At 43.0% G+C, this 26052-nt stretch overlaps 1 protein-coding gene across 13 annotated transcripts in view; it reads right to left on the reverse strand.

The window, feature by feature from the left end:
* OGDHL (oxoglutarate dehydrogenase like) overlaps positions 1–26052 on the reverse strand; it is a 97586-nt gene that overhangs the window by 16731 nt on the left and 54803 nt on the right. For 8 of the 13 annotated variants that reach the window (XM_006029499.3, XM_025210980.1, XM_006029498.3 and 5 more), the window contains 6 exons: positions 24336–24515; positions 23854–24006; positions 18963–19065; positions 18134–18262; positions 12390–12540; positions 5398–5525 (listed from right to left, as the gene is read on the reverse strand). In XM_006029499.3, coding sequence (XP_006029561.1) covers positions 5398–5525; positions 12390–12540; positions 18134–18262; positions 18963–19065; positions 23854–24006; positions 24336–24515 — 844 coding nt within the window. Of the gene's footprint in view, positions 1–5397; positions 5526–12389; positions 12541–18133; positions 18263–18962; positions 19082–23853; positions 24007–24335; positions 24516–26052 lie in introns of those variants that run through there. The other 5 variants (XM_025210985.1, XM_025210982.1, XR_003095428.1 and 2 more) reach the window with 5 other exon arrangements.

A 26052-nucleotide genomic window follows, 5' to 3' on the forward strand; every position in this document is an offset into this window, starting at 1 on the left:
GCTCTCTTCCTGTTCTTTTGTCACTATGGCAAGCACAGAAGTGTTCTGAAGCAAAACATCAGCTTGCAGGAACCCATTATTCTGCATATTCCCTCACAGCACTGTGTGAGACTCTCACAAATTACCAGTCTTTCAAGTAACTTAACTAAAGCTGCAGCTTAATTCAGTAAGATTTTCAGGTGAGTTATGACAAGAAAATTAAAATATAAGATAGAAAAATTAAAATATGATCTACAGTTTATTACAGGCTGAGAGAAACCATGAGGAAAAGTTCACCAGTAAATTTAATAAAAATTTAAAAGTGGGCACTGGTATTGTGCATACAGCCTTTCACTTTCATGTTACCAAATCCGTAAAAGATTGAGAGCTTAGGTGATTTGGACAGTCCCCAGTGACTGCAGCAGGGAATCCTTAAGTTGGGGGCGGGGGAGGGAAGGGTGGAGGATGGGGGAGAGGACCATGGGAGGACCCCTGCCAGGCCCCATCCCCTGCCTGCTCCCTCAGCCCTCCTGACCCCTGCCTGCTCCCCCATGGCTGCCCCCCCAACCCAGCTTCTGGTACTTAAAATTATAAATAAATAAAAAAATAAAAGGCCCACTCACCAGGTGCTGCCAGGCACGGGGCAATCCCTGTTGCCCCCCACTGCCCCACGCTGAGTGGGGGAACCAAAAAAAACCTTCATCTAGTCCAATGCCCTACTCAAAGCAAGGCCTTCCCCAAATATCTCATCCCAGTCAAGGCTTTGTCTAGTCAGGTCTTAAAAACCTCCAAGGATGGAGATTCCACAACTTATCTAGGTACTCTGTTCCAATGCTTTACTACCCTCCTAGTGAGAAAGTTTTTCTTAATATCTAACCTAAACTTCCCCTGATGCAATGCGAGACCATTGCTCCTTGTTCTGTCACCTGTCAGCACTGACAGCAGTCTAGTTCCAGTCTATGATCCTAAATCAAAGTGCATTTGGACATCTGGGTTTGAAACCAATACTAGTCTTCCCATTTTTGCTATTCACCCAATAAACCTTGCAAACCCCACCCTCAAACCTCAAAGTCCATCAGTCCCAGCTAAGTTAACTGTTATTGTTAAATTTTCAATGTCAGAAGACAGACAACATTTCCTTTATTAAATGTATGATTTTTACAGAACTCCCAAGCTCCAAGATGCAAAGATGGCTTAATTTTAACAGGTATTCAGGTTGGAAGAGAGATGGCAGTTTGCAAAAAAAACCCAAAACAAAACAACCCCCACAAAAACTTTAAAACAGTTCATTAGTACCCTTTTTTGCTATGTATATATAAGGGACCTGTAAATCACTTCTGTTGACCTCTTCTAAGTCTAGACAAAAACTGCTGAAACTACAGTCTTTCTGTCCATATGACTTCACACAGCAACTCTGGAAGCACAGCTTTACTACAGAAAGCATAAGAAACTTAAAATGCACAAAAACTGCTGTTTAGCTACAACTAGCTGCAACAGTTCCCCTGCAGCTAACAAGATCTATCCAGGGACAAAACAGCTAGAATGTAAAACCAACACACCTAGCTCTCCACCCGGTAATCTAAACCACACTATATCCTGAATTGCAAGATAAAAGCAGGACACAGGTAGTTTCTTTGAGGCAGATCAATCTTGTCAGAATATTATTTCAGTGGAACAGTTATACCCCAGGTGCTCTTAACAGGCTCTTGGTGCAGAGCTTGCAGCTCTGAGCAGGTGCCAGCTCTCTGCTTCTGCACCTGCCAGAGAAATAATCAGTAGTCCTGTCATGCAGAGCTATTCAATCCATTTTTACTTAATTAGCTCTAATGCAAGAAAACTAAGGAGATTCCCCAAATACTTCCAAGTTCTTACATGTTTACATGGTCAAATTAAATTCATAATATTAACTTCCTTTTTTATCTTGGTCTCCCTCCCAGGACAACTTCCCCTAAATGTGTTTTATTGAAAAGGGTATATAGCAGGAGCGGGCAATTATTTCAGGCAGAGGCCCGCTTACTGAGTTCTGGCAAGCCATCGAGGGCCACATGACAGGCAGCCAGGAGCCGACAAATATTAATTTTATACATTTTTAGGGGCCCCGTGGGCCGGACAGAATGGCCTGGTGGGCCGCATTTAGCCTCCAGGCTGCATTTCTCCCACCCTTAGTGTACAGTCATCAGGAAAGAAAAACTTTGACTCCACCCACTCCTCAATCTGCCTCTCAACATAGCAAATCCTCAAACCAAAAATTATACTCTTCCCTCCCACCCTTGGTGTATTTCAAGAAGTGAGCACATCCCAGAAGGAACCCTCTAACCTGAAATACTCTGCAGAGAAATCCCCCCACACTCTAGTAACCAGGAATATAACCTAGAAGCTAACGCACACTCAAACTTCAGCCTCTTTAAGTGAAACAAATAAAAGCATTGATGGATATTTGCAACAGTTTATCTAAAACAGATTTAGGTTAAAATGGTGCAATTTAGGGTGCCTTAGTTTAGTGGCTAAAACATCTCTTTGGTGACCATGATGCTTACCTTCACAAATGGTCTTGCTGAAACATCTGGAATGAGTATGTTTAGGTCAGAGATTCTCCACCAGGGTGCTGTGAGATCCTTAAGAGTGCCACAGGGTGCCATACAATATTAGCACTGCTAAGTGTGCAAACATTTATACATGATTTATCAAATAAACCCAGAGATTTGAAACATGAACCCATACGGTCAAAAAAACATTCTGACCTGTTGTGGTCTGAGTTCTTTACACCAGAATAATTGCTCTATTAATTTTACTGTAGTCCAAAAAAATTTTAAAAAGTAAAAGCTAACTGCTAGCATTTTCTAAGGATGCCTTCAATCTAAAAAGATTGAGAACCCCTAATCTCAGTTATATAGCAGGGGTGGGCAAAATATGGCCTGTAGGCGACCCACCAACTGATTGGAACTGGACCATTGTGGGGTGCCCGCCAATTGACTGGATCTGGGCCATAGCTGCCCCCATGGCACTCTGCACGGGGCCAAGCCCCACCCAGGGCAGCCTGCACTGCACTCCAGCCCATGCCCACTGGCCTGGCTCTGGCCAGCACGCAGCTCGCCAGCACGCAGCTCACCAGCAGGGCTGATCCCAGTGTGGCTGCAGCCCCCTGGGGTGCTGCTTGGCTCCCCTTGCCTCCAGTGGTGGTTCCTCCTTCAGTTCCTGCTGTGCCACTTTGGGCTGGGAAAAAGCTTCAGCCAGGTGGTTCCTACCCCAGCACATGGGGCTCCGGCTCCAGCTCTCGGCTGCCTTCTACCCACCCTGCCCACCTAGCTAAAGAACTCATTCTTCATGATTTTTATTCAAAGCCAATAAAACTTCAAGATAAATCAAAGCGGGCACATCTACTTGAGATGCTCAACTGTGTAGTAGAGCTAATTACCATGTAGTAAGTATCATGATCTAGATGTGTTGACCCTTACTGAGCAGTAATTTGCTCTACTTGGCAGTTAATTTGCTACCTGCAAATGCAAGTAGCAAATTAATCACCAAGTAATTACTACACAGTACAGCAAGTGTAGATGGTCCACCAGGAGCAAATTTGCTGTCAGTCAGCTAGGCAGCAGGGACCAGGAGCTGCCTGCTCCACCTGAGCGTAGGTGGGGACAATGCTCCCCTGCCCCGGCAGCAGGCAGTTCCCAGCCCCTGCTCTGCAATCATAAGAAATTGTTCCCCACCCCAGCTCCACGATCATGATCATGGAGCAGGGACTGGGAGATGGTTCCCAGCCCCTGCTCCATGATCCCCACCCAGCTGGGGGCTCACTGCTAGCTGCCCCACTGGCAGATTGGGCAGAGGGTTGGGACCTGACCCTCCCCTGCAGATCTTTCCAAACCCCCTGTCCCCAGTCAGGAAGCCAGGATTGGGACATTGTCCCTGCCTGGGCTCCACCACTGGAGCCCATGCCAGCAGCAGGCGGCTCCCAGAGGCAGGGAAGCAGTCTCTCAGCCCTGCACCAGGAGCGAGCTGTCTCTTGGCCCCCTGCTCCCCGCCAGCCCCTGGCCTAGAGCTCCCCCTGGCTGGTGCAGAGCCAAAGCGGGCAGGAGCGGACTGGTGCTAGGAGCAGTAAATCTGCTCCTGAATACCTGTACATGTAGATGCCTGCCCAGGGTGGGCTTACTCTAGAGTAAACCCACCCTGCAGCATTTGCACATGTTGATATGCCCAGCATGCATCAGTTTTGCACTCTACATCTCCTCCTTCTGCTAACCTTAGTACAGTGGGTTGAGTTTATCCATTCACCCTCCAGCTGACTGTAAAATATCTGATACAAGAGTAAAATCTGAGTCGCTGTTATAAATCCTATTTGTAACAAAGATTTGTGTTCTCAATATATGTAACGTATTTGTAATAGCATTCTATTCTTAAGGCTAGGACAGGTTTTATACCCATATTCTGAGGTATCCTTCATTTTATTTATACCTTTACCTGGCACCCAGTTAAATTTTCAGTGCCGGAACCCAGATAAAATACCTTTTATTAAGTGTATGCCTTCTACAGACCCAAGCTCTGAAATGTAGAAACAATGTATTTTAAGGGGTGTTCAGTTTTCAGGACAGAAGCATTCTACCCCATCAGTCAGTCCTGTATAAGACCACTCTACGTGTTTTCTCTATAATCTTTGATGCTTTATGTTTTCATATGAAGCTCCTACCCTTCTCCCAAACAGTCAGGTTTTAAGATGAAAGGAACAGAGGTATGGGAGGAGAAGGGCTACGTAGTGTGTACAGATGTGAGTGGTCATTAACATAGGCACAATCATTATGTTAAGAGTTAAAAGGAAAAATTCCCCAAACCATTTCACAGATTTTTAAATAGATGTAAAAAACCAAATCATGGTCTGTTTGGCTTCATGTTTACAGCAAGATTTGGCTTCAGGGTTACATAGGTATCATTTTAAAAACCCATTTTAATCAAAGAGGACAAGACACCACAACCACAGTATTACTGGCAAAACATTTTCTTTGGAGGGTTCAGCGAAAAGGAAAGTCAGCCATTTTAATTTTAATTCACTTTTATACCTTCCAACTAGCTTCCATATCATTTTCATACCTTCCAGCCTTCCAATCATTTTCATACTTTCCAACTTCCCTGTTTTAATCAATAGTAAAAGCAGAAGTGCCAAAGTAAAAATGAAAGGCTGCATTTGTCCTATTTCCAGCCAGAATGGAAGTGGGAGAGCTCATTCTTCCCAGTTTATTAGTTTTTCAAACTAGAAAGAAATTTAGATAATTGCAAGAATCTGAACACGAGAAGTACACCTGCAAATTTAAAAGTTCTACCAATCATTAGATTAAAATTCTCCTACTTAGCAATAAGCTCCCATATTTCATTTGAGACATCTTAACGCATATGAAAATGTGCTAGATGTTTTGAGAGACCTACCTAAGACGCCATATTCTGAAAGGGAGCTGTTACACACTGTGTACGGGGCTTGCTGCTCCCAGAGGTGATTCATAGGAACGCATGTCCTCTTGTCAACTTCTTGATCGTGGAGCACATGATGGCGATGGCTGTGAATAGTTGGAGAGAATAGATTTGGCTATAGTTCTGATACATTCTTAAAGATTAAATTTGAGTCTATAAAAGAGACACTCATTAAAAGAAGTCAAAACCTTAGAAATTATGCCCTGAAAACATCTGCAGTTATCAGAATTTTAATGGAACTACCTCTCCCATCGGTCATAGTGAATCCTGACAATCTAAGAAATAGAACTGTACAGCACAACATAGTATCCATGTGACACTGAACTGTCTTTCACTGGCTATTCAGGGCTGGTTTTAATTCACTCAAGGATTAAGTAGTGAAAGTATATCAGCATCATTAAAAGAATAGAGTCCTCTTGGTAAAAAAATTAGGGTAAAAAAAACCATCATGCCTTCCCTGTCAAACAGTGTGTGAAATAAGAAATCAGGATAGCCTTCAATAAAGGGCAGCCATTACCCAACTCAGAAGTAATTGTGGAATACTATTAGTCACCTCCTTAGGATGACTAACTGTGGTTAGTCTTTTATACCAGATTTTTTCTTATCAAGCATTTTTCAAGACCAAGACCTAGGAAGGTAGCATCCTCCTTCTCCATGCCACCCCATTCACACTGTTTACAGCTTTCTAGAACTTCATTAATCAGCATTAGAATGGTACACCAAGGAACAACATCAAAACAGAGATGACTGAAGTAATTACTATAATCTATTAACTCCCTGAGCAAGACTAACTGAGTGAATCACACCAATATGTTCAGCTCTACAGTCACTAACGTAAGGAAGGTTATTATCCTGATAACAGCTATTATGTGTTGCGTAGCTGCCAGCACTGAACAAATTAAAGATAATTTTTCTGTCGCCATCTCTGCTATAATATATCTTAGCACAAAACAGCTCTGAAATCTATACAGAAATGAACAGCATAAGATCAGGAACCGGCAGGATCTTGGAGAAACAGCACAGAAAGAAAAAAAACCAAAGAAAAAATATTTAAGGTATCTCCCCTTATTTTCAAAACCACAAAAATTAAAAGAAACCTAATCCCCCATCCAGCCTCCCTCCAACCAAAGGATAAAGTCACCTTCTTGAAAAAGTGGAGATTAGTTTCTTAGAAGAGCTGGGTTACCATATGCATAGCTTCAGTCAATTTAGAGCTACAGACATAGAAAAACCAGGTGCTGATCAGGTCTTACCACTAACCCTAGACAGGGTCGCTTAAATTCAGTATGTTGGAGCGAGTTCCTCCCCACTCCTGGAGAATAGAAGAAAGACGCATTTTTACCTGTACCAATACCTAGTTTCCTTCCTACTGCTAATTTAAGTGACATTGAACATGCAGGAAAAAGAAAATGACTCACTAAACTCCATCCCATTCAGGAGACCAGAAGAACTGATCTCTAGATACTAGGGAGGAAACAAAGATTATGTAACATCCTTTCAGAGAAGAGTTCTGTAATTCATAAGATGATGGGGATCCTTTGTGAAGGCTGTTAGAAACAGTCAGCACCCAGTTAGCTTTCTCCATTTATCAGACTAATCCCTTCCACAAAGAGTACTAATATGAACAAGACAGTCACAAAAATATTGTTGACTGTCCTACAGGTACTACTTTAGGACACTCAGAGTACAGGCTAATAAAATCCCTCCCCGACGTTTACTGTATGGCAGTACTGCACCTCTAGGTCCTCCCAAATTTTACCTCCTCATATTTTTACAGTAATCCAAAACTGAAGAGAGGGTACAACACTGCTCATTCTTCAGCCTTGCAGAGCAGCTTGTTCTCATTATCAATGCACTGGAATTTTTGACTCACTCCTGTTAACAGTTATGGGAGTTACACGCATATATTATGCGTCAATTTGAGAAGCAGCACTGTAATCAGTGAAGAGTAGACAAGCTTTATTTAGAACTGCACAGTCTCTTAGATGTGCCTCTATCCTGAGTTAATGTTTCTGCCACACATCCTTGATGAAAATCAGTCTGAATATTACACATTAAGCCTTACAAATTTCTACAGAGTTCTCTCCTAATACCATAGCTTGGTTTGCACGAGTTTCTGGCAGCACTTTAATTTCATCCCTTATTGTTCAGCTGCCCCTAAACAATTGCAATTAAGATTTAGAATCACTCCACTCCAGCAAGTGTTTTGTAGGCCCTCCTCATTGCCGCAGGCACACAGAAACCCAGCAATACAGCAAGAAAAGGTTGCTATAAAATCAAATAGCTAAGATTAAGGAAGGCTCCACTGCTCCATTCCACAAGCATTTATCTTACAGCATTTGTGTTTATTTTTCAAAAAGGCCAATTTATCTGATTAACAACAAAAACAAAAAACAAGATGAGACTGCTGAGAACCTTCTGCATTAATCTTACTACTATTTTTATATTTTAAATTTAAACTTTATAAAATAAAAATGCATTTATTTAACTGTATATTTTAAGTTAAAATGTATAATTTAAAAATGTATAACATTTATAATGTTTTTATAAAATATTGCTTGGTTTTTTAAAAACTATAAAGTGAAATAATTTACATTTTACGCTACTGCCTTCTATTTAGAATTCCTGCTCCCTACAAGTCCATTCATAGCATCTGATGAAGCAAACTGTTGCTTATGAAATCTTACACCTCTCCAAATTAGTTAATCTCTTATGTATCGCTCTGGCCTGCCTTCTGCCAGACTTCGGATTAACATGATTAACCATGCCTGTCTAATCTTAGCTCAATCGAGTTACTTCTCATAAACAATGAGATTGTTTGCGTTTCTCTGAACAAAGTGAGTTATCTATTTCCTTATACCTCCCTTCCCCCATCCACCAGCCTTTTTGTTCTTAAAAATACCCACCAGCTCTTCCATAAACTAAATTAGGGAACCAGGATTATGAAGTGACAGTATGACACTTATTTTTGCATGCTGTCTCTGTAGATTACTGTGTGCATCAGTCAACACTAACTCCACTTGCAGTAAGTGAACAACGAACATGCTCTGCACTGCCTCTGGACATACAAGACAAAAATTTAACTTAACAATGGAACTAAGAAATTCCCTGGAAATGTCTTAGTTTTGAGAGCTCATATATGGCTGCTAAAATGGCATTAAAGATAAAGAAGAGAGGAACACCCAGAAGGTCCAAAACTAAATGAAGCTCAGCAAAGAAATGTACAGCTGCGTTGCAGAAACAAACAGCTGAAACAGACCAATGTTCATCATTACCTTCTGCAGGCAATCACAATGAAGCACAGGACCACTAGTTCATCCACAACCAGTAATGGTCTTCGCATCAAAGGGTTCAATTAAATACATCATTAAGATTTTACTCCACTGAGAGTGAGGTGAGGATAGGAGGCACCACTTTTATTTGCAAAGCGATCAGATTCCATAGTCATTCAGACATGCCCTATATTCATTTAGCATTTCAGCATAAGAGATCTTATTTTACTTATAAAGCTTTGCCATTTGGCATTTTTTGTTAAAATAAATTTACAGCTCTAAGCAACTACCATTTGAACAATTTAAAATGTCTCTCAGAATGTCACTGATTACCAAAGTAGCAAAAAACCTTTCCTTCCCTCCATAACAGCCCAGCAGCTTAAGGTCAAACAAAAAAACAGTAATACTAGATAAAAATAGATAAAAATGTATCCCTTCTAGAGGCAAAAATATGAGAAGGAAAGTTAGGTTGGAGTGGGGGAGTGGTGAGGAGACAGGAAGGAACAGCAGCTACTTATCCTACAGTAACAGTGGTGCTGTCTTCATTGGAGCACATCTCAGGTGCACAGGAATGGATTCTTTTTGGCCAGTTATGTCTACTGCGGGGACACTTGTGAGCCAACGTTCTTGTATCCCACCCCACTGCCAAACATATAGACAGAGGTCAAAGTAACCTAACAGTTCTTTAGGCAAAGAAGGTTGTGAAATACATTTGGACAACATATCCAAGAGCCATGCAGTCATTTTGCTCTAAATAACCTTCCTTTCCTGAACACCCCACATGGATTCCACTCTTGCTGACTAGAAAGTTATCATTGTTTAAAGAAGGACTCCTACTAACCCCAAATACAGTTGGACCCCCAGTTACACGGCTCTGAGTTGCACTGATTCATGTATACACATTTTATATAATGTAATGGCGTTTCAAATTACACGATACCCTGCTTCACATTTACAGTTTGTGGTAGAGCGGTTACTTGTCATCTCCTCCAAGATTGTCCATCATTTTTGGTTACATTAACCCCTGAATATTTGTGAAAATGGCATCAAAGAAAGCCTTGGATATTGTGCCCAAAAGAGCACATAAGTCTATCACCCTGGCTCAGAAAATAGAAATCCTTGATAAATTAAGAGAAGGCAATAGTACTGCATTGATTGCTTGCCAATACAGTTTAAGTGAATTGACTGTGCGTACCATTAAAAAGAAGTGAGCAAAAAATTAGAGACTGTGTGAAAATGACAACCTCTGAGAGTTCAGGAGGGTCACTGGTGACTAGAATTCCTCGTTTAGATAAGGTTGAGAAACTCCTTAATCTTTGGATCAATTAAATGACCAATACAAAAGGAGCAGTAGTCAACGGCACGGCAATTAGGGCCAAAGCTTGGTCTATGTATGAGCACGTAGCCGGGAGTAAAAGGTTTTAATAAGGCTACTAATTTCATTATTTTGTATTTAAATATCCTTTTATTATGAAATAATGTTATCAAATCTTAATCCCAGGTCTCTATTCCCATGTTTTCCATTGACTTAATGCCTCAAGTTACACGGTTTCAACTTGCATGGTGTTTTTCAGGAACGTATCCCCCACGTAATTTGGGGTCTGACTGTACTACTGCCTATCAGACAACTATGTTTGTCCTGTCAAGATGTCAACTTCTCTAGAGTTCCTTAGGGAGCCTTAATATAGACTGAAACAGCCTGTGCTAGTCTTAGTTGTATTTGGAGAGAGGAGGCAGGAAAATAAGCCACCGTCATGTGGAGCCAGGTTGATGAGTAGAACAAGCCACCAAAGCGATCCAATTTCTTTGCATCCCTATCTGCTGGAACACTGTCAGGGACTTAGAAGGCCTCTGTTTTGCTTCCCCTTGACCTTAAGTAACTAAAGGAAAATCCACTGGAAGATGAGAATAAAAACATTCAAATCCCTTTTCAGGGAACCAATACATCCCAACTGTTTGTCTGACGGTGGCTAAAATGAATGCAAATATAGGACATGTATTTTGAGGTTTTCAATAGTCCTTCCTTGGGCCAGGCAGGCTTTCCTGGAGTAGCATATAGGACATTGCCATCATAGGCTGCATACTAAGTTGGGTAGGCCTAAGTCTCTATGAGCCCTAAGTCTCTCTTTTTCACCCTTCATGGACTCCTTTGTAGAATCCCTTACTTGCATAGTTTTACCCAGGAATGGGAGGGTGGATTTATGGAATCTAAGGATCCATATGCCCAGAGAAGTTTACAACCTCCATTCTATTAAGTGTGTTCTGCCTCCCTATGAAGATGACAGCATCCCAGGTAGAGTAGGTATTCTACTATGGACAAGTACCAAGATTGTTTACCTCTGAGAGGAAGTCAGTACCCTGGTGGTTGGAACTTGAACTGCAATTCTAAAGACACAATGCACCACCAATAGTTCCAAAGGCAAATGTAGTGCACTTTATTAGTGGTTACCTTGTACCGATTTGAAAGTTAAAACCAGGACCAGAAGGTGGGTTTTTTCATTTTGCCTGGTCTTAGATAATTGAGCCTAAGCACAAATCAGATTACTTAATCTCACCTTGCTAGATGCTGGTGATGGCAACTTGGCTCATCTCTTAAGCAGTGCTTCTTTTCATCCTATCAAAACTCAGCATCAATGCTGGAAAAAGGTCCTTTAACAGGTGTGGCCTATGACTCAGGATGGGATCCCTGCTTGTAAGGCAGCAACAGAAAGACGACTAGAAGGCCGAGGCTTGTTTACTGCTTTTGTCAGTGCCAGAGACAGTTTACAACTTTCTCTTGAGATAGGGGAGTCAGCTTCATGCAGACTCCCCTAAATTTGTGGTGGGGTGGGTGGGGGGAGGGGACGGGGAAGTGATTCATGGAAGGTGGTTCTAGTCCAGGGCTGTCCAACTTTGGTGTGGCTGGGGACCACAAGCAGCCCCCAGGCAATGCCAGCAGTGTATGGGCAGTGGTAGTGGCAGATTTAGGGACCTCACATGCCACCAGTTGAATAGACCTGCTCTAGGCTATTGTCTAGCACTACACATGCTTGTTACCAGTATAAAAATGTCTTGCAAGGAAATCTTCCAGAAATTTATACTTAGTCCATGTTACTTGCAGTCTAGCAGGAAAGGTTCTAGTTTAACATGTCCTCCCTTTGGTACCATCACTTTCCTCTCTTGGCTTCCCTGGTCACTCTTACAAGTCTTCCACTGATCCTTCTGCACCCTTGTGCCACCTTCAACATAAGCCCCAGGGCTCCATCATTTGCACCCCATTTCTCCCCATACTCACTCAGGATGAAGTGGTAGACACATATGAAGTAAATTACCATATTACATCACTGCTCACAGATCTACCTTCCCACTTGCCTGACTACTCTCCTCTCATTGAACCCCAAGTCTCAATGTAATATGTTGCTGCTAAAAGAGAAGTACTCATTTACAGCTAATTTCATATTCTTCTGTCTTATAAGAAGTTATGACTTATTTTTCAAAAGATAATCATATACTTGTATCTTCCACCACACACATCAACCTGTTGCACAGCAAACAGTACAAGTACAGTGTAACAGCAAATGATTGTACAATTCCTTTCACACTTCAGATAGCAATATAACACATAAAATGAACACCTAGTTATGCTCCTATGTAGTTTTCCATCCAATAGTATTTGTCAGCAGTCAGGCTGGCACTTACCTGAAAGTGCCCCTTTCCACATCCTGTCCACTCAGTCGAACATGGATCCCTTCTTTCAGCAAAGATCCAAAAGCCATATATTCTGCTAAGGCCCAGTCAACAACTCTATTCTTTGTCATTTCCATACGGGCTTTCAAAATGCGAGAGAGTCCTATATTGAGGCAAGTCAGAAAGTAGTGAGACTACTTCACAAATGGTTTGCACACATATTATATTAATCTCTCTCCCTCCAGCTCCACAAAGAAAACAGAGACAGGCCCAGGGGGACAAGTCAAGATGGATGGCCGTACCCTCCCCTCAGTCCCCAATATTTTGGGGCTTACCCAAAGTCATTGGTAAATGCAGACCAAGGGCAGCAAATATTATTTATTTATTTACTGAGAGAGAGAGAGAGAGAGATGGAGAGAGAGAATAAAAAGATAAGAGTTTGTCAAAGACTATTTTGCAGCAGTACAAAAATAGGATATTCAGATCCAAATATTTAAATTTCTTTTCAAATCTGCACTGCTTGGTACTATTCAGTAAGCAACAAAGTCAGATTAGGGCTGGTTGTAGTTTTTTTATTTATTTATTTTACTTTTCTGGACTTTGGGGGATGCTGCAAAAAAGCAGTTGAGGGAGGAGAAGAGGCAGAATTAAAAAAAAACCCAACAGAAATGTAGAGAGAACAGAATAAAGTGGCTGACTCTACCTATTGTTTTTGAATTTTAAATGGGATGTGGATTCTCAAGTGGGAACTTCATGCACCAGCAGCTTTCCATGGGGAAGCTCTCATTACTTTTGGAGTCTTTACAGTTTCCTTGAAACTGGAAATTAGAGTTCAAGGTGCATGACTTTCACGGGGATCAAAACTGCACACAGTGCACCTCAAATGAAAAGACTATAAGTCTTTCCAGCTGCAAGTCATTTTATTGTGGTCTCTTTCTGCCTCTGTACCAACGCTGCTGCCTAAAAATCCTAACATCCCTCCTTGCAAAATATGCAAATCACTCCCCATTCCTACCACCAGAACTTTGTCCTTGCCAAAGCTACAACTGTCTTCTGAATATCCAAAGGTTTGATACAAAAATTACACTTCCCAGATCTCTTCTTCGTCTCCTGCCACTGTTCAAGATACATGACTCAATTGTTCCCTTAGTCTCATTCCATCTCCAAGTTGTCTTTCATGATATTTACTCTATGTAAATATTTTAAGACCCCTTTTACTGTCTCACTCTGCCAGGTTTTAACCCAATAGTCTCTTCCTTCAAAAAGGAACCTTTTCTAGAATATCTATATGGGAACTAACTAGAAAAGCGTTACCCCACTACAGCAGTGGTAGCGGCTCAACCTCAGTTACATAGATGTGATACCTTCCAACCTATGTCTAATTTCTAACCATGAAGTCTTCAGAGATTGATCTCATCTTTCACACCTGCCCGAATAGTATGATGTTGATAGTGTAAACACATAACCAGTTTTATGCAACTTATTTTCATGTGGATTTAAACATCACAAGATGGTTGCATGCTAAATGGAGAACATAATTATATCTGAGAAATTAATGCTGTATGGGACTCCTATATCTAATCCTTGATCACTAATTATAGTTAAACATCATTTACATTATATTAGAAATCATTTATATTAATTAATCAACAATTGAACACAAGCATCTAAGATGACTAAAAGTATGTAAATCCTATTTACATAAACACACACCCACTCAAACATGAGTGTCAGATACCAAAAATTACTTCAGCTCTGAAAACAGCCACGTGGTGATTTACATTAAGGCAACATGGTGTGGCACTAAACGTCCTGGGTCAAAAATGAACATTCCCAGGTAAAAGATCATCTGTCCATTAGAGTTCAGACAGGCTGGCTATTTATTTTTCCAAAAGAGGAAGGCATTCACCTATTGATTTTATCCTGGAGAAAGGACACTGACAATATCCTCATGGTGCACCCTCCATTTTAACTCCCCGACCAACAAACTTCTCCATTTTGGTGGCCTTTTCAACTATGTGAAAGTTCACAAATTAAGACCTACTATCTGTAGGAAACCACTGATCCCTCAAAAAATGGAAAGTCATGTGTTATACTGTGTGTTACTTACGTCTATATCAGTGGTTCTCAACCTTTTAAAACTCAAGGCATCCCTTGCAAAATGCCAGCTCTTGCTTTCTCTTGTTTTTTGAGGATGGAAAAAAACCCCAAAGCCTGGGTATCTCAGTTAGCAGTGCATTACACTTTTTGGAGATAGCATTTTCTCTGTTGCTGTAGGGGAGAGGACTAGAAGCAATAGCTTCAAACTGCAGTACAGGAAATTTAGGTTAGAGATTTGGAAAAACTGCCTGATGATATGGTTGGTCAATCATTGAAACAGGTTACCTTGAGAAACTGTGGAATCTCCAGCCCTGAAAATTTTCAAGAGCAGGTTAGACAGGCACTTGACTGGTATGATTTATTCAGGGCTGATCCTACCCTGTGCAAAGGGCTGGACTAGATGACCTCATGAGGTCCCTTCCAGCCATACATTCCTATGATCCTATAACCTTAAATCTTCTCTTGCCAAGAATTCAGAAACACCACAACAGGTTAGAATATTTTTGACATAATGTATTACTATTTAAAATCGAGGCCTATTTTGTGAATCTTAGGCAGTGTGTGCTAAAATTGACCAGTACTCCACTATACTGATATTAAGGATTGACCTTTACCCTCAGCCTGAGCCACATGAACTACCACTCTGCACTGCTGCTACTGGGGCTGGATTTGAGCCATGCTCTGTGCCTCAGGTTAGAACAGGGATGGAGCAAGCGTAAGGGTGGAGGGATTAAGGAACAGAGGCTGGGGGGGGGGAGGAACAGAGACGGGGGGTAAAGAGGAGGCCTGAGGCTGCAGGGAGGGGATAGGGGGCAGACATAAGGGGCAGAAGTAAAAGGCAAAAGCAGGGGGCAAACCGCTTGACCTCCCCATACTGAATGTCCCCCCACTACCTGCTCTCCTGCAGCAGTGGCAGGGGTTGAATTAAAGACAACCCCCCAATATTTAGATTCTATACATGGAAAACTATAACCAATTTATACATTTTCCATGTACAGAATCTAATTATAGGGGGGTCGTCTTAAATTCAGACTCATGTTAGATTTGAGTAAATATGATATCACAGGTTCTCTGTATGGCTCTTCTAAGAATCCATTCAGCAGAGACGCTAGTGTTGCCATGGACTGGACTGTTGCTAGGGGTAAACTAAGTGTAGACAGTCAGCAGGTATGGACTAACAGAATTACTTTAAGGCTGATCCCAACAGTTGATGTAGACACAGTTTTAGAGCTATCAAGAATTAATCAAGTTATTCTGGTTTCCAAAAGGAGATGAACCTAAATTTCCTTCCATTCTTGTCAGGTGTACAATCAGTATTTTAAATTAAATATCTGGCTAATATTAATTAAAAAATTAAACAGTGTCACAACAATCCAGGGCCTCTTGCACAAGTGTAATGCAGACTTTTAAAAGTTAATATTATGATTGATTCTGTTTAATATGCCTGCAAGTGAGAATTAGGAAACCCATTACCACTGCTTTTTACAACATTTAGTATCCCTGGAAGAACACAAGCACATACAAAGACCTATTCCAAATGCTGATATTGTAAGGCTGTAAAATATGCATTTATTTCTTCTTCTTTTTTTTTTCTTTTTTTTTTTTTGGAGGGGTAAGTATGAAAGGGAAGGAAATTATCTAGGCAGGTAGTCCAAGGTAGTCCCAGTCTTGCCTAAAAATATTTAGGCAGATGAATATTACAAAGAATTTCAGCTCCCTCAAAACTACAAGGTTCCAAAGAAAAGTATTTCTTTTGAAAAAGAAAGGACGGAAGTATTGTGATAAAGGAATATTAAATTGGTAGACAGAAGTCAGTAGACCCTTTGTTGCCACCTTCCCATAAAATCTCATGTACTGTTTTTACGCAAATTGCAGACAAACCTAAATTTAAGACAACCCCCCAACTATCAGATTGCAGACATGGAAAATTGGTGGGGGAAAATAACCTGCCCTATGCCCCTTGTCCATCCCTACAACCTTGCCCCTTGATCCCCCATGTCTGTCCCCTGTCACCCCCTGCCAGTGCTTTCCTGTGCCTCCTACCACTTGTTCCCCTTTTGTGCCTGCCACTACACCCCCCTTACCTTTGCAGCTTCTCTTGCTCTGTCTCCACTGGGGGCACGGAGCATCCAGCTGGGCCAGGTAATAACAGTGGTTCCAGCTTCAGCCCCTTGCCCAGCATTGCACACCCTTCTGAGCTTCCCTTATACCACATGCCCCTTCCCTGTGCTACCTCTTGCATCATGCACCCCTTCCCCACATGGGGGAAAGGGTATGCAGTGCTGCAGAGACAATACAGTTGAAGTGGTGTGGGGGAAGGGATGCTCCACATATCCCTTTCCCTGCGCTGTGCATGTCCCTTCCCCTGGGCCTCCCCTTACTCTGTGCATCCTTTCCCCCCTCACAATCCTCCCTCTGCCTTTTCCCATGCTCCTCCCACACCATGCACCCTTCCCCATGCTCTCCCATGTGTGCGGGCCGCCTCCCGATCCTGTCCATGCGGCCACGTGCGGGCTAGGAGCGGTATGCAAACCCGACTTTGTGCACGCAGGCTGTGGCCAGCAGCCCGGGCACGCGGGGTCGAAGAAAACCGGTGGCGAGCTAGAATTAGTTACGGACGCGTAATGGTTGATTAAAAGATTGTTTACTTACACCAAAGATGGTCGTGGTGTAGGCTGGACAGTTTCCCAGGCTCAGCTCCGCTTAAGTCCTCGCTAGAGGACTCTGACAATTGACCCCGGAGTGGTTGAAGCTCCGCGGGTTCGGCTCAGTAATTGGCCCTGGAGCGGTTGAAGCTCCGCGGGTTCGGTAGTTTCAAAGGAAAGGGATACGTCTAGGATCGCGCTCGGTGACGGGGAGAAGCTAGAGGCCGTTTGGCCCCCGGAGTGGTTGATGCTCCGTGGGTTCAGTAAATAGGTCCCCCGGAGTTGTTAAGACTCCGTGGGTTCGGTAAGTTGGCCCTCTTAAGGAGAAGAAAAGCTGCGTTCGAAGGGATTAGCAGCGCTTAGAAATCTTCACGCTCCTTCTCCCAAACTCTCTCTCTCTCTCTCGTGTGCATAATTTAGGATCGGCCAATAATGTGGCACGAATCTAAATACAAATGGCGGGAACTCCTTTGCACCGTGCATCACTATGATGCAAAAGAAATGCACCATGCAAAGAAGGCTACAAACTGGCGGGAAATACTGTTCTGCACGCAGGTTCTCTATTGCAGCAGAAAACTCTACCGTGCAAAGGAGCTGCAATTTGGCGGGGACATAATTTAGCGGTGCCGAAGCACACAAAAACAAAAAACCACAACTTTGGGTTGTGACACCATGCACCCCCTACCTGCCACATAAACTGTCCTAGCCCACTCCAGGGCTGCATCAGCTTCCTGCCTGGCCCATACTGGAATATAAGATAAGAGATTCCCCCCCCCACCATACTGAATGGGGGGGGGGGGGGGGCTCATGATTGTGGGGGGGGGGGGGGGGGAGACTCATATTATATTCAAGTAAATACAGTATTAATTGCAAAGAAAGGTAACATGCTCCTTCCTCCTTTTTATCAGTTAATACACTTCAGAAGAGTGATCAATCAGCAGCTTATGTTCAGAAACCTAGGTATAAACAGAAAGTAGCAATACTACATTAGAAACAAGAACTCCAGCTGACCTGTATGTATTTTGAAATCTTCAAGTGGCACAGAGCTGGCTATACTGCCAATGTGAGTCAGCATGTCTTCTGCAATGCCAGTAGGAGTACAAGTCATGCTCTTTGGTTCTCCATCCAAATTAAAGAAGCCTGGAAGAAGAAATGTTGTAAAACATTCCAGATGCTTGTTATTAAAATGAGCTAATTCTTAAGAAGTCTGCTTTTCATTTGTATTATTTTACATACTATAAAACCTGTTTTAAAAAACAAAAAAACAAAAAAATCAATGTCTGTAATGGTCAAGAGCCATTTTTCTAGCTTTTAAATTAAATTAGAGGCTCAATTTAAAAGGTCTTCCATGAAATGATACTTGAACGCACATGCACCCAATAGCTCCATTTTGCTTAGTTTAATTTACTGTGGGTGTAATTCACCTATCTCCAAAGGGCCAGCCAACACAGGGCATGGGCTCACTTCAGTTCACCAAAGTATCTGTGGGAATGGGCAATTTCCCCCGCTCCAACAAGGCATGTACCCCTACAGGAAAGTTATTTTCTCTTAACAGCACTGATTGGGAGGGGAAGGAAGAGGGGGTCCTCCTCCCTCCCAAAAAGTAGTAATGAATTGCTGTGGACACATTCATATTTAAAGATTTGCTGACAAATGCACTCTGCCCAACTCATCTGGTATGCTATGTTTCAGTTAGCCTAAGTAAACAAGTGCTACATCCTTCACTCAGCACAAGCACTGCCTGATAAAATCAGTAAGAGTTGCAGGAATTTGGCACAAAATGGAAGTACAAATGTATCACTAACAAAGGTAGTAGGTTATTTGAAAGGACATATCTTACCAGGCCAAGGTGAATCAAGCCAGTGCTTAATATGTAGAATTTTTTTATCTTTAGACCTTGTATAAGCTTCTTCACAGATTCTATCATACTTTGCAATTTCTTCCTACAGGACAAAGAATCTATATATGAAGCAGACAGACAGAATAAGCCCCCACTGTTCATAGAAATTGTATATTGTTCAAGTGTGAGAAAACCTTTTCATAATAGAGAGCCATTTACAAAATTCTAGTTTCTGTTCCCAATTACACCAGCTAAGAAATTCCCCTAGAGTCACTGCAGTTTATCTAGGACCAAACTCTGATTCAGGCCTCTTAAGCATATTTATCCACCTCACAAGCTAACAGTTCAGCACTTGGGACAGATGCTACTGAATAAAAGCTCAGCACTAAAACAACAGGTGGTATTCCAGATGAGAATGAAATAAGAACAAGCAGACATACATGGCTTGTAGTCATGCATATTCAGATCAAACTAAATCTTATGCTTCATGATGTAGCATCACCACAGGAATTGGAAGTTTCACAAACACTCAATGGTTCTTAGCTGCACTGCTTGGGTAACCTGAAATGGTTGGGCACAATTCACACCTTAAGGCACAATACCAAGCTGTGAGTTTACCTACACTGAAAGCCAGAGATCCAATGACAGACTTGAATTAACTTAGCTAACTATGGTACAGAGAACTTCACAGCTGCAGCAGCCTCTAGATAGGTTTGTGTAGCCCACCCTGCAGACACTATACTGCTGTCTAGCTTAAAGACAAACTTGAGTACATTTAGATGGGTTGCAGTAAGGGCCCTGGGATTGCAGCATTAACTCCTACTCCTTGGGCAAGTCTACACTAGGTGTTTTACTGCGCAGTAGGCTAATCTACTGTGCATCAGAGCGTCACCATATAACCATGTGCAACAGCTACTGCACAGTAAATTAAGCTAATGAGCAGTTTTCTACTACCTGTAAATAGTAGTAGATTAACTCTGCATTAGCTACTATACAATACTGACTGTGCAGACAGCTGAAAGGGAGGAAATTGCTCCTGGACAGCCCAAGCAGCAGTGGGGAGGGGGACCTATCCCCTCCCCCGCAGCTGTTTCCCCAGCTTCCTACCCTAATCAGCCAATTGAGGCACAGGGCTGGGAAACAGCTATGGGGGAGGGGACACTTTCCCATCCCTGGGGCATGGGGCTGAGAAATGGCTGCCCTAGAAGTGGGACTAAAACTCAGTTGCCAGGCTAGGGATTGCTGAGGCAAGAGACCGAGTCATAGGGGGTATGGGCGACATCTGAACAATGGTTAAGGGTTCATCACAGCATCCAGCCCATTGGAGCTCTGACCACAAATGGTGTCATACTTTTCCTGGGATGACTGGTGAAAGTCCTCCCCACAAAGTTTATGAACACTCCAAGTAATCCCCTTAAGTCTGTTAAAAGACTACAGCAAAATCTGAAAGTCATGCTAAACCGAGGCTTATTCACAACAGATAAAATACAAAACACTGATGCTGACTTCACAGTGCAAGCATAGCTAGGCTATCTGAGAAGAAACAACGTGGTATCCCTTCCAGTATCTTCTATATTTATAATAATTTCAAGCTGGCTCCTAGGTGTCTGGTTACTCCTTAAAACTTAATGTTTTTCCTGGTTGTTAATCAGTTTCTTGAGATGTTCCAAACCAGATAACCCCTTGTCACTGAAAAGGTAATTCATTTAAATTTAAACTGTTTATATAACAGGATTTTCCCTGTCAATTATGGCTTGGGACCCTCTTGATTTACAGTTTAAAAAATGCTTTGAATAGGCTAGACTGAGGGTATAAAGAAAGCTGCAAACTTTCTGAGGGTATAATAAAGCAGCAAACAGTGTGCTTCAAGAGAGAGATATCTCTGACACCATCCGCTGTTGTTCTCAAGAAACTGGTAGAAACAGACTCTCTCCCTTCAAGGATTGTGCTGGGAACTTTGCTTGTCAACAAATCACCCGAGCGCCTTGGAATGGTGAGATCCCAGCTCTTGCTCTCTCTCTCTCTCTCTCTCTCTTTCTTTTTCTTCTAGGAATAGCTTTCTGAACCTAAATTGTATTAGTTAAGCTTGAGCTAGGTTTCCCCAAATACTCAATTAAACCAGGATAATATTATAATTGTTTTGTTCGTTTTTCCTTGCATGTCTATTACTACTAGTACCATCATAAATGTCATATACTTAGCAGTAAATAACTTCTATAGTCAAACTGGTGGTAACCGGGTGCATTTTTCCTTCTCTACTTCCCTTCCCCACTTGCTCTGCAGGACAGGCTTGGCAATCCGGTGATTGCTGCAAATGAAAAAGCTGACCTCTTTAACAAATTCTTTGCCTCCATATTTCTGAACAGGGACCGAGACATCTCTCCCACTAGGATTAGATGGACCCAGGGGAGGCACCGCCATGCCTAGGGTCAGGGACAACCTAGTTAGGGAACTTTTGGAGGGGCTGAACGTGTTTAAATCAGCAGGTCCAGATGCTCTTCTTCGGAGGGTGCTGAGGGAATTGGCAGGGGGTATAGCGGGGCCTCTGGTATGGGTTTATGAGCACTCATGGGACTCTGGCCAGGTACCGGAGAACTGGAAAAGGGCCAACGTGGTCCCCATTTACTAGAAGGGGAGGAAGGAGGACCCTGGCAATTATAGGCCAGTCAGTCTTACCTCGGTCCTTGGGAAGACCTTTGAGAAAGGTATCAAGGAACACATCTGCAAGGGCCCAGCAGGGGAGGTAATGCTCAGGGGCAACCAACATGGGTTCACTGAGGGCAGATCCTGCCTGACTAACCTGGTTTCCTTTTACAATCAGGTCACAAACTCCCTGGATGAGGGTGTTGAGGTAGATGTTGTCTTCCTGGACTTTAAGAAGCCCTTTGACGTGGTTTCTCACCACATTCTCTCAAAAAAACTAGGTGACTGCTGCATTGATGCCTACACAGTCAGACAGGTGGCAAATTGGCTAGACGGTTGCACCCAGAGAGTGGTGGTGGGTGGGTCATTTTTGATCTGGAGGGATGCAAGCAGTGGAGTCCCTCTGGGCTGGTTCTGGGGCCTGTACTGTTCAACATCTTTATCAGCGATCTGGAAGCGGGTGTGGAAAGCACGCTGTCCAACTTCGCTGACAATACTAAGATGTGGGGCGAGCTAGGCATGCTGGAGGGGAGGGACAGAATCCAGCTAGAGCTAGACAGACTGCAGAGGTAGACAGATGAGAATAGGATGGAATTCAATGCAGACAAGTGCACAGTACTGCATCTAGGGATAAGGAACCAGCAACACACCTATAGGCTGGGGAACACCCTTCTTGTCAACACAGAGGCAGAAAGAGATCTTGGAGTCATTGTTGACTCTAGGATGAATATGAGCGGCCAATGTGAGGAAGCGGTCAGTAAGGCTAACCGCACCTTGTTGTGCATCCACAGATACGTCACAAGCAGGTCCAGGGAGGTGATCCTTCCCCTCTATGCGGCACTGGTCAGACCACAGTTGGAGTACTGTGTCCAGTTCTGGGCACCGCACTTCAAGACGGATGTGGCTAGCATAGACAGCGTCCAGAGGAGGGCCACTCACATGGTCAAGGGGCAGCAGGTCAGGTCCTACGAAGAGAGGCTAAAGGGCCTGAACCTATTTGGCCTCCACAAGAGAAGGCTGAGAGGGGATCTGGTGGCCATTTACAAGTTCACCGGGGGGGGGGAGCCGAAATTGGGCAAGACTGTTCCCCCGGGCACCACCGGGGGTTACTAGGAATAATGGCCACAAATTGTTAGAAAGAAGGTTCAGGCTGGACATCAGGAGGCATTATTTCACAGTTAAGGCCGCCAGGCTCTGGAACGGACTCCCAAGGGAGGTGGTGCTCTCTCTTACCTTGGAGGTCTTCAAGGAGGAGGCTAGATAGATATCTGGCTGGAATGTTATGACCCCAGCACTCGTTCCTGCCCAGGGCAGGGGGTTGGACCTGATGATCTGTTTAGGTCCCTTCCGACCCTAAGCACTATAATACTATGATACTACAGTTAGATAAAGTATAGATGCAGGCCCATGTGCTCCTGAAGATTTTGCTGCATCTCCACATGCAAAGCTGTGTTTGCTGCTGCTATGGTTAATTCAGATCATGAGCACAAGATTTACTTCCAAACACATGGAAAAAAAACCCCAAACCCCCCCCCCCCAAAACCAACCTAATGAGTTTAATTCTAACCTGCAAAACAGTTTATTTTTTTAAAACTTTGACAGTGGTTTAAATAAGTCTAGGCATAATTATTTGTTTTACTACTATGACAGGTAAATAAACAGAGCCTATTGCATACAGCTGCTACTTTTAGATGTGGCAACAAGAAGCTCCTATGATTAACATGCAGTGTACACGATCATGAACATTCAGATATCACTTGACTGGACACCACCTCCATGGTATACTTTTAAGATCAAGGCAGAAAGGGTAATTTGGATTTCCTGCTTCTTCCCTCTTAGTCCTAACTCACTGTTTGTCAGTCTAAGGATAGAGGAGAACATGTTTTTCTACTTAGTATGCATTACTGAAATGCTATGTAGCACTTGGGGCAAGCAGCAACCATGCAACAGGAAGACTTCATCATAAATGTCCTAGCTTCAATTAGTGATAAATCTGCCTCTTTTTCATTACTTAAGTAACTGAATTTAAAGATGGCGAACATTAACTTAATCTCTTTGGACACTTTTTTCCCCAGTAACTGGATTTTCAATTTTATGTAAGACATAACTGAAGTAAGTCAGAAAAGTCAATGAGAGAAGGCAAAGAAGTCAAGGAAGAAGTAGTTAAGCTAACAGTGTGTAATGAAACAGTCACTTCTTTCTGCAAAAAGCATCACAAACAGCCTTCCACTCTGCTGACATATTGTACCTCAAACTCCTGCAGTGTTACAGTCCCATCTGCAATCAGTTTGTCAGCATATTTCTTCAGCACTGGCACCTGCTTGTGGATCTGCTTGTACATCAGGGGCTGGGTGAACATGGGTTCATCCATTTCATTGTGGCCTCTTCTTCGGTAACAGACCTGCAGAAAGAGGGCAGTAAGGAATCTAAGCTATTCACATGTACTGCTTTCTTGATATATAGTGCTTAGGACATTAAAATAACAGCTTCTGCAGAAGCCAAGAGATATTCACATTAGTATTAATTTCTAAGAAGGCAGCATCTGGTACAATGGGACCTTTGTCTTGAGCCCTCTAAGCAGTACTGCAATACAAGGTGAGGAAATTCTTATTACTGAGCACATTCTGTTTAGATGTGAGCAATATGTAAAGCTGACAGTCATTAACCAGTTTGATGATATTTATGTACTGTCATTAACACAGTAAAAGTTAAGACTATTCCAGTACTTACTAAGTCTACAACCACATCTTTATTGAATGTATTTCTCCATTCTGCAGCTACGTTGCACACATACATCACTGCTTCAGGGTCATCAGCATTCACATGGAAAATGGGTGCGTTGACTACACGAGCAACATCAGTGGGGTACGGAGAGGAGCGGGCCATTCGGGGATCCGTGGTGAAGCCAATCTAAAAAGAGGAGAGTCAATAAGGCAGGAAAGGCAACCAAGTTATTAGCCTTCAATGTTTTTGCTCTAATATAAAGCATCTGAGGTTTTAATATAATACAGTGAACTTATTTACCCAACAGTATCACAGGCTTGCTGTCAGATAACAAGCAAGTTAGTTTAAAGGCTGGTTTTAATGTTGTGACAGTTTCTAATAAATTTATTTGCTTCCCATGAAGTTTGCATCTCCTCCCCACAAGCACCACTGTAACAGGGACTCAGGCAGGAGCCCTGTTAGTTAGATAGAGTTGGGCAGGATTGACCCAACGATGAACTCTGTCAGGTGGTAGACATTAACATTACACACCGGGGAAAGGTTTGGGCGATTAGCCCACGAAAATTGGGGGATAAAAGACGGCGGCGGGGCATTGATTTTTGCCTTCGGGTACAAGAAGATAAAGGAGGAGTGATGGAGACTCCAGAGGGGAAAGAAGAAACCGACCTGCAATCCAGAAGAATGCCAGGAGTGCGGGACTTCAGGAGCGGTGGCAGGTCAATCTTAGAGGGAGATTACTTGGCTGAGAAACTGAGCTGCAGCAAGACACTGAGGCACCAGCAAGTGGATATGAGCGAAAGCGAGAGCGAGAGCATGTGCCCTCTCGGATAAGGTACAGGGTGTGGGTAGGAGCTAACCTCAAGCCTTGACCCCACTGGGACAATTATAACCAAAGACAGAGAGAGAGGCTGGGAGAGAGCAGCAGGAAATCGCTCTCGGCAAGAGACGCCCGCGGAGAAAGAGAGATGCAGGAAACACTCACCGCTAATGAGGTAATTAGCAGCAGACACTGTTTGCAAAGTAGCTACAAAGTATCCAGCGCAGAGATTCTTCATTTGTAACACACGTCCCTCACCAATGAAGTAATTGGTGAGATTGTTATTGCTGTACCACTTTACCTTAGAACTAAACTAACACGGTGAATTTTAACACCGGGGTGGAATTTATCTATCGCAAACATCAAAGAACGCTATCTCCTTGCTTTTCTTCCCAATCCAAGTCATGGCAGGCAAGTATAGAGGGGAGACGAAGATAAAGTGCAGAACCCTCTCACAAAGTGGTGCACTGGCCAGGAACATCTTTAATTATCCCAGGAATAACTTTGACACTTCCAGGCAGGATGGAGTCCATGGATACACAAGGTCCCACCAACTGGCAGCAGTGTTATAGTGTCATAGTGTTACCCTGTGATTCCTAGAGGGACATCAAGCCCAGCTGGAAGAGATGGTGAGAATGAGGACTCAAGAGATGGAAGCAAGGATCTGACTTTTCTCTCACCAACAAGATTTATGCAAGAAAATTGAGGCAAAACAGATGTCACTGGGGAGGAGGAAGAGATGGAACCAGGTTGCCTCACGTGTCTCCAGATGATGACGTGGAAGCATACCTACAAGCCTTTGAATGGACGGCTACAGCTGCAAAATGAGACCCGGGAAGCTAGGCAGCTCAGATCGGACCTCTTCTTATTGGACCAGCATAAGCAGCTTACCGTGCCTTCAGCAGG

Source organism: Alligator sinensis, unplaced genomic scaffold (assembly GCF_000455745.1).
Source record: "Alligator sinensis unplaced genomic scaffold, ASM45574v1 scaffold374_1, whole genome shotgun sequence".
NCBI classification, from domain to species: Eukaryota; Metazoa; Chordata; order Crocodylia; family Alligatoridae; genus Alligator; species Alligator sinensis.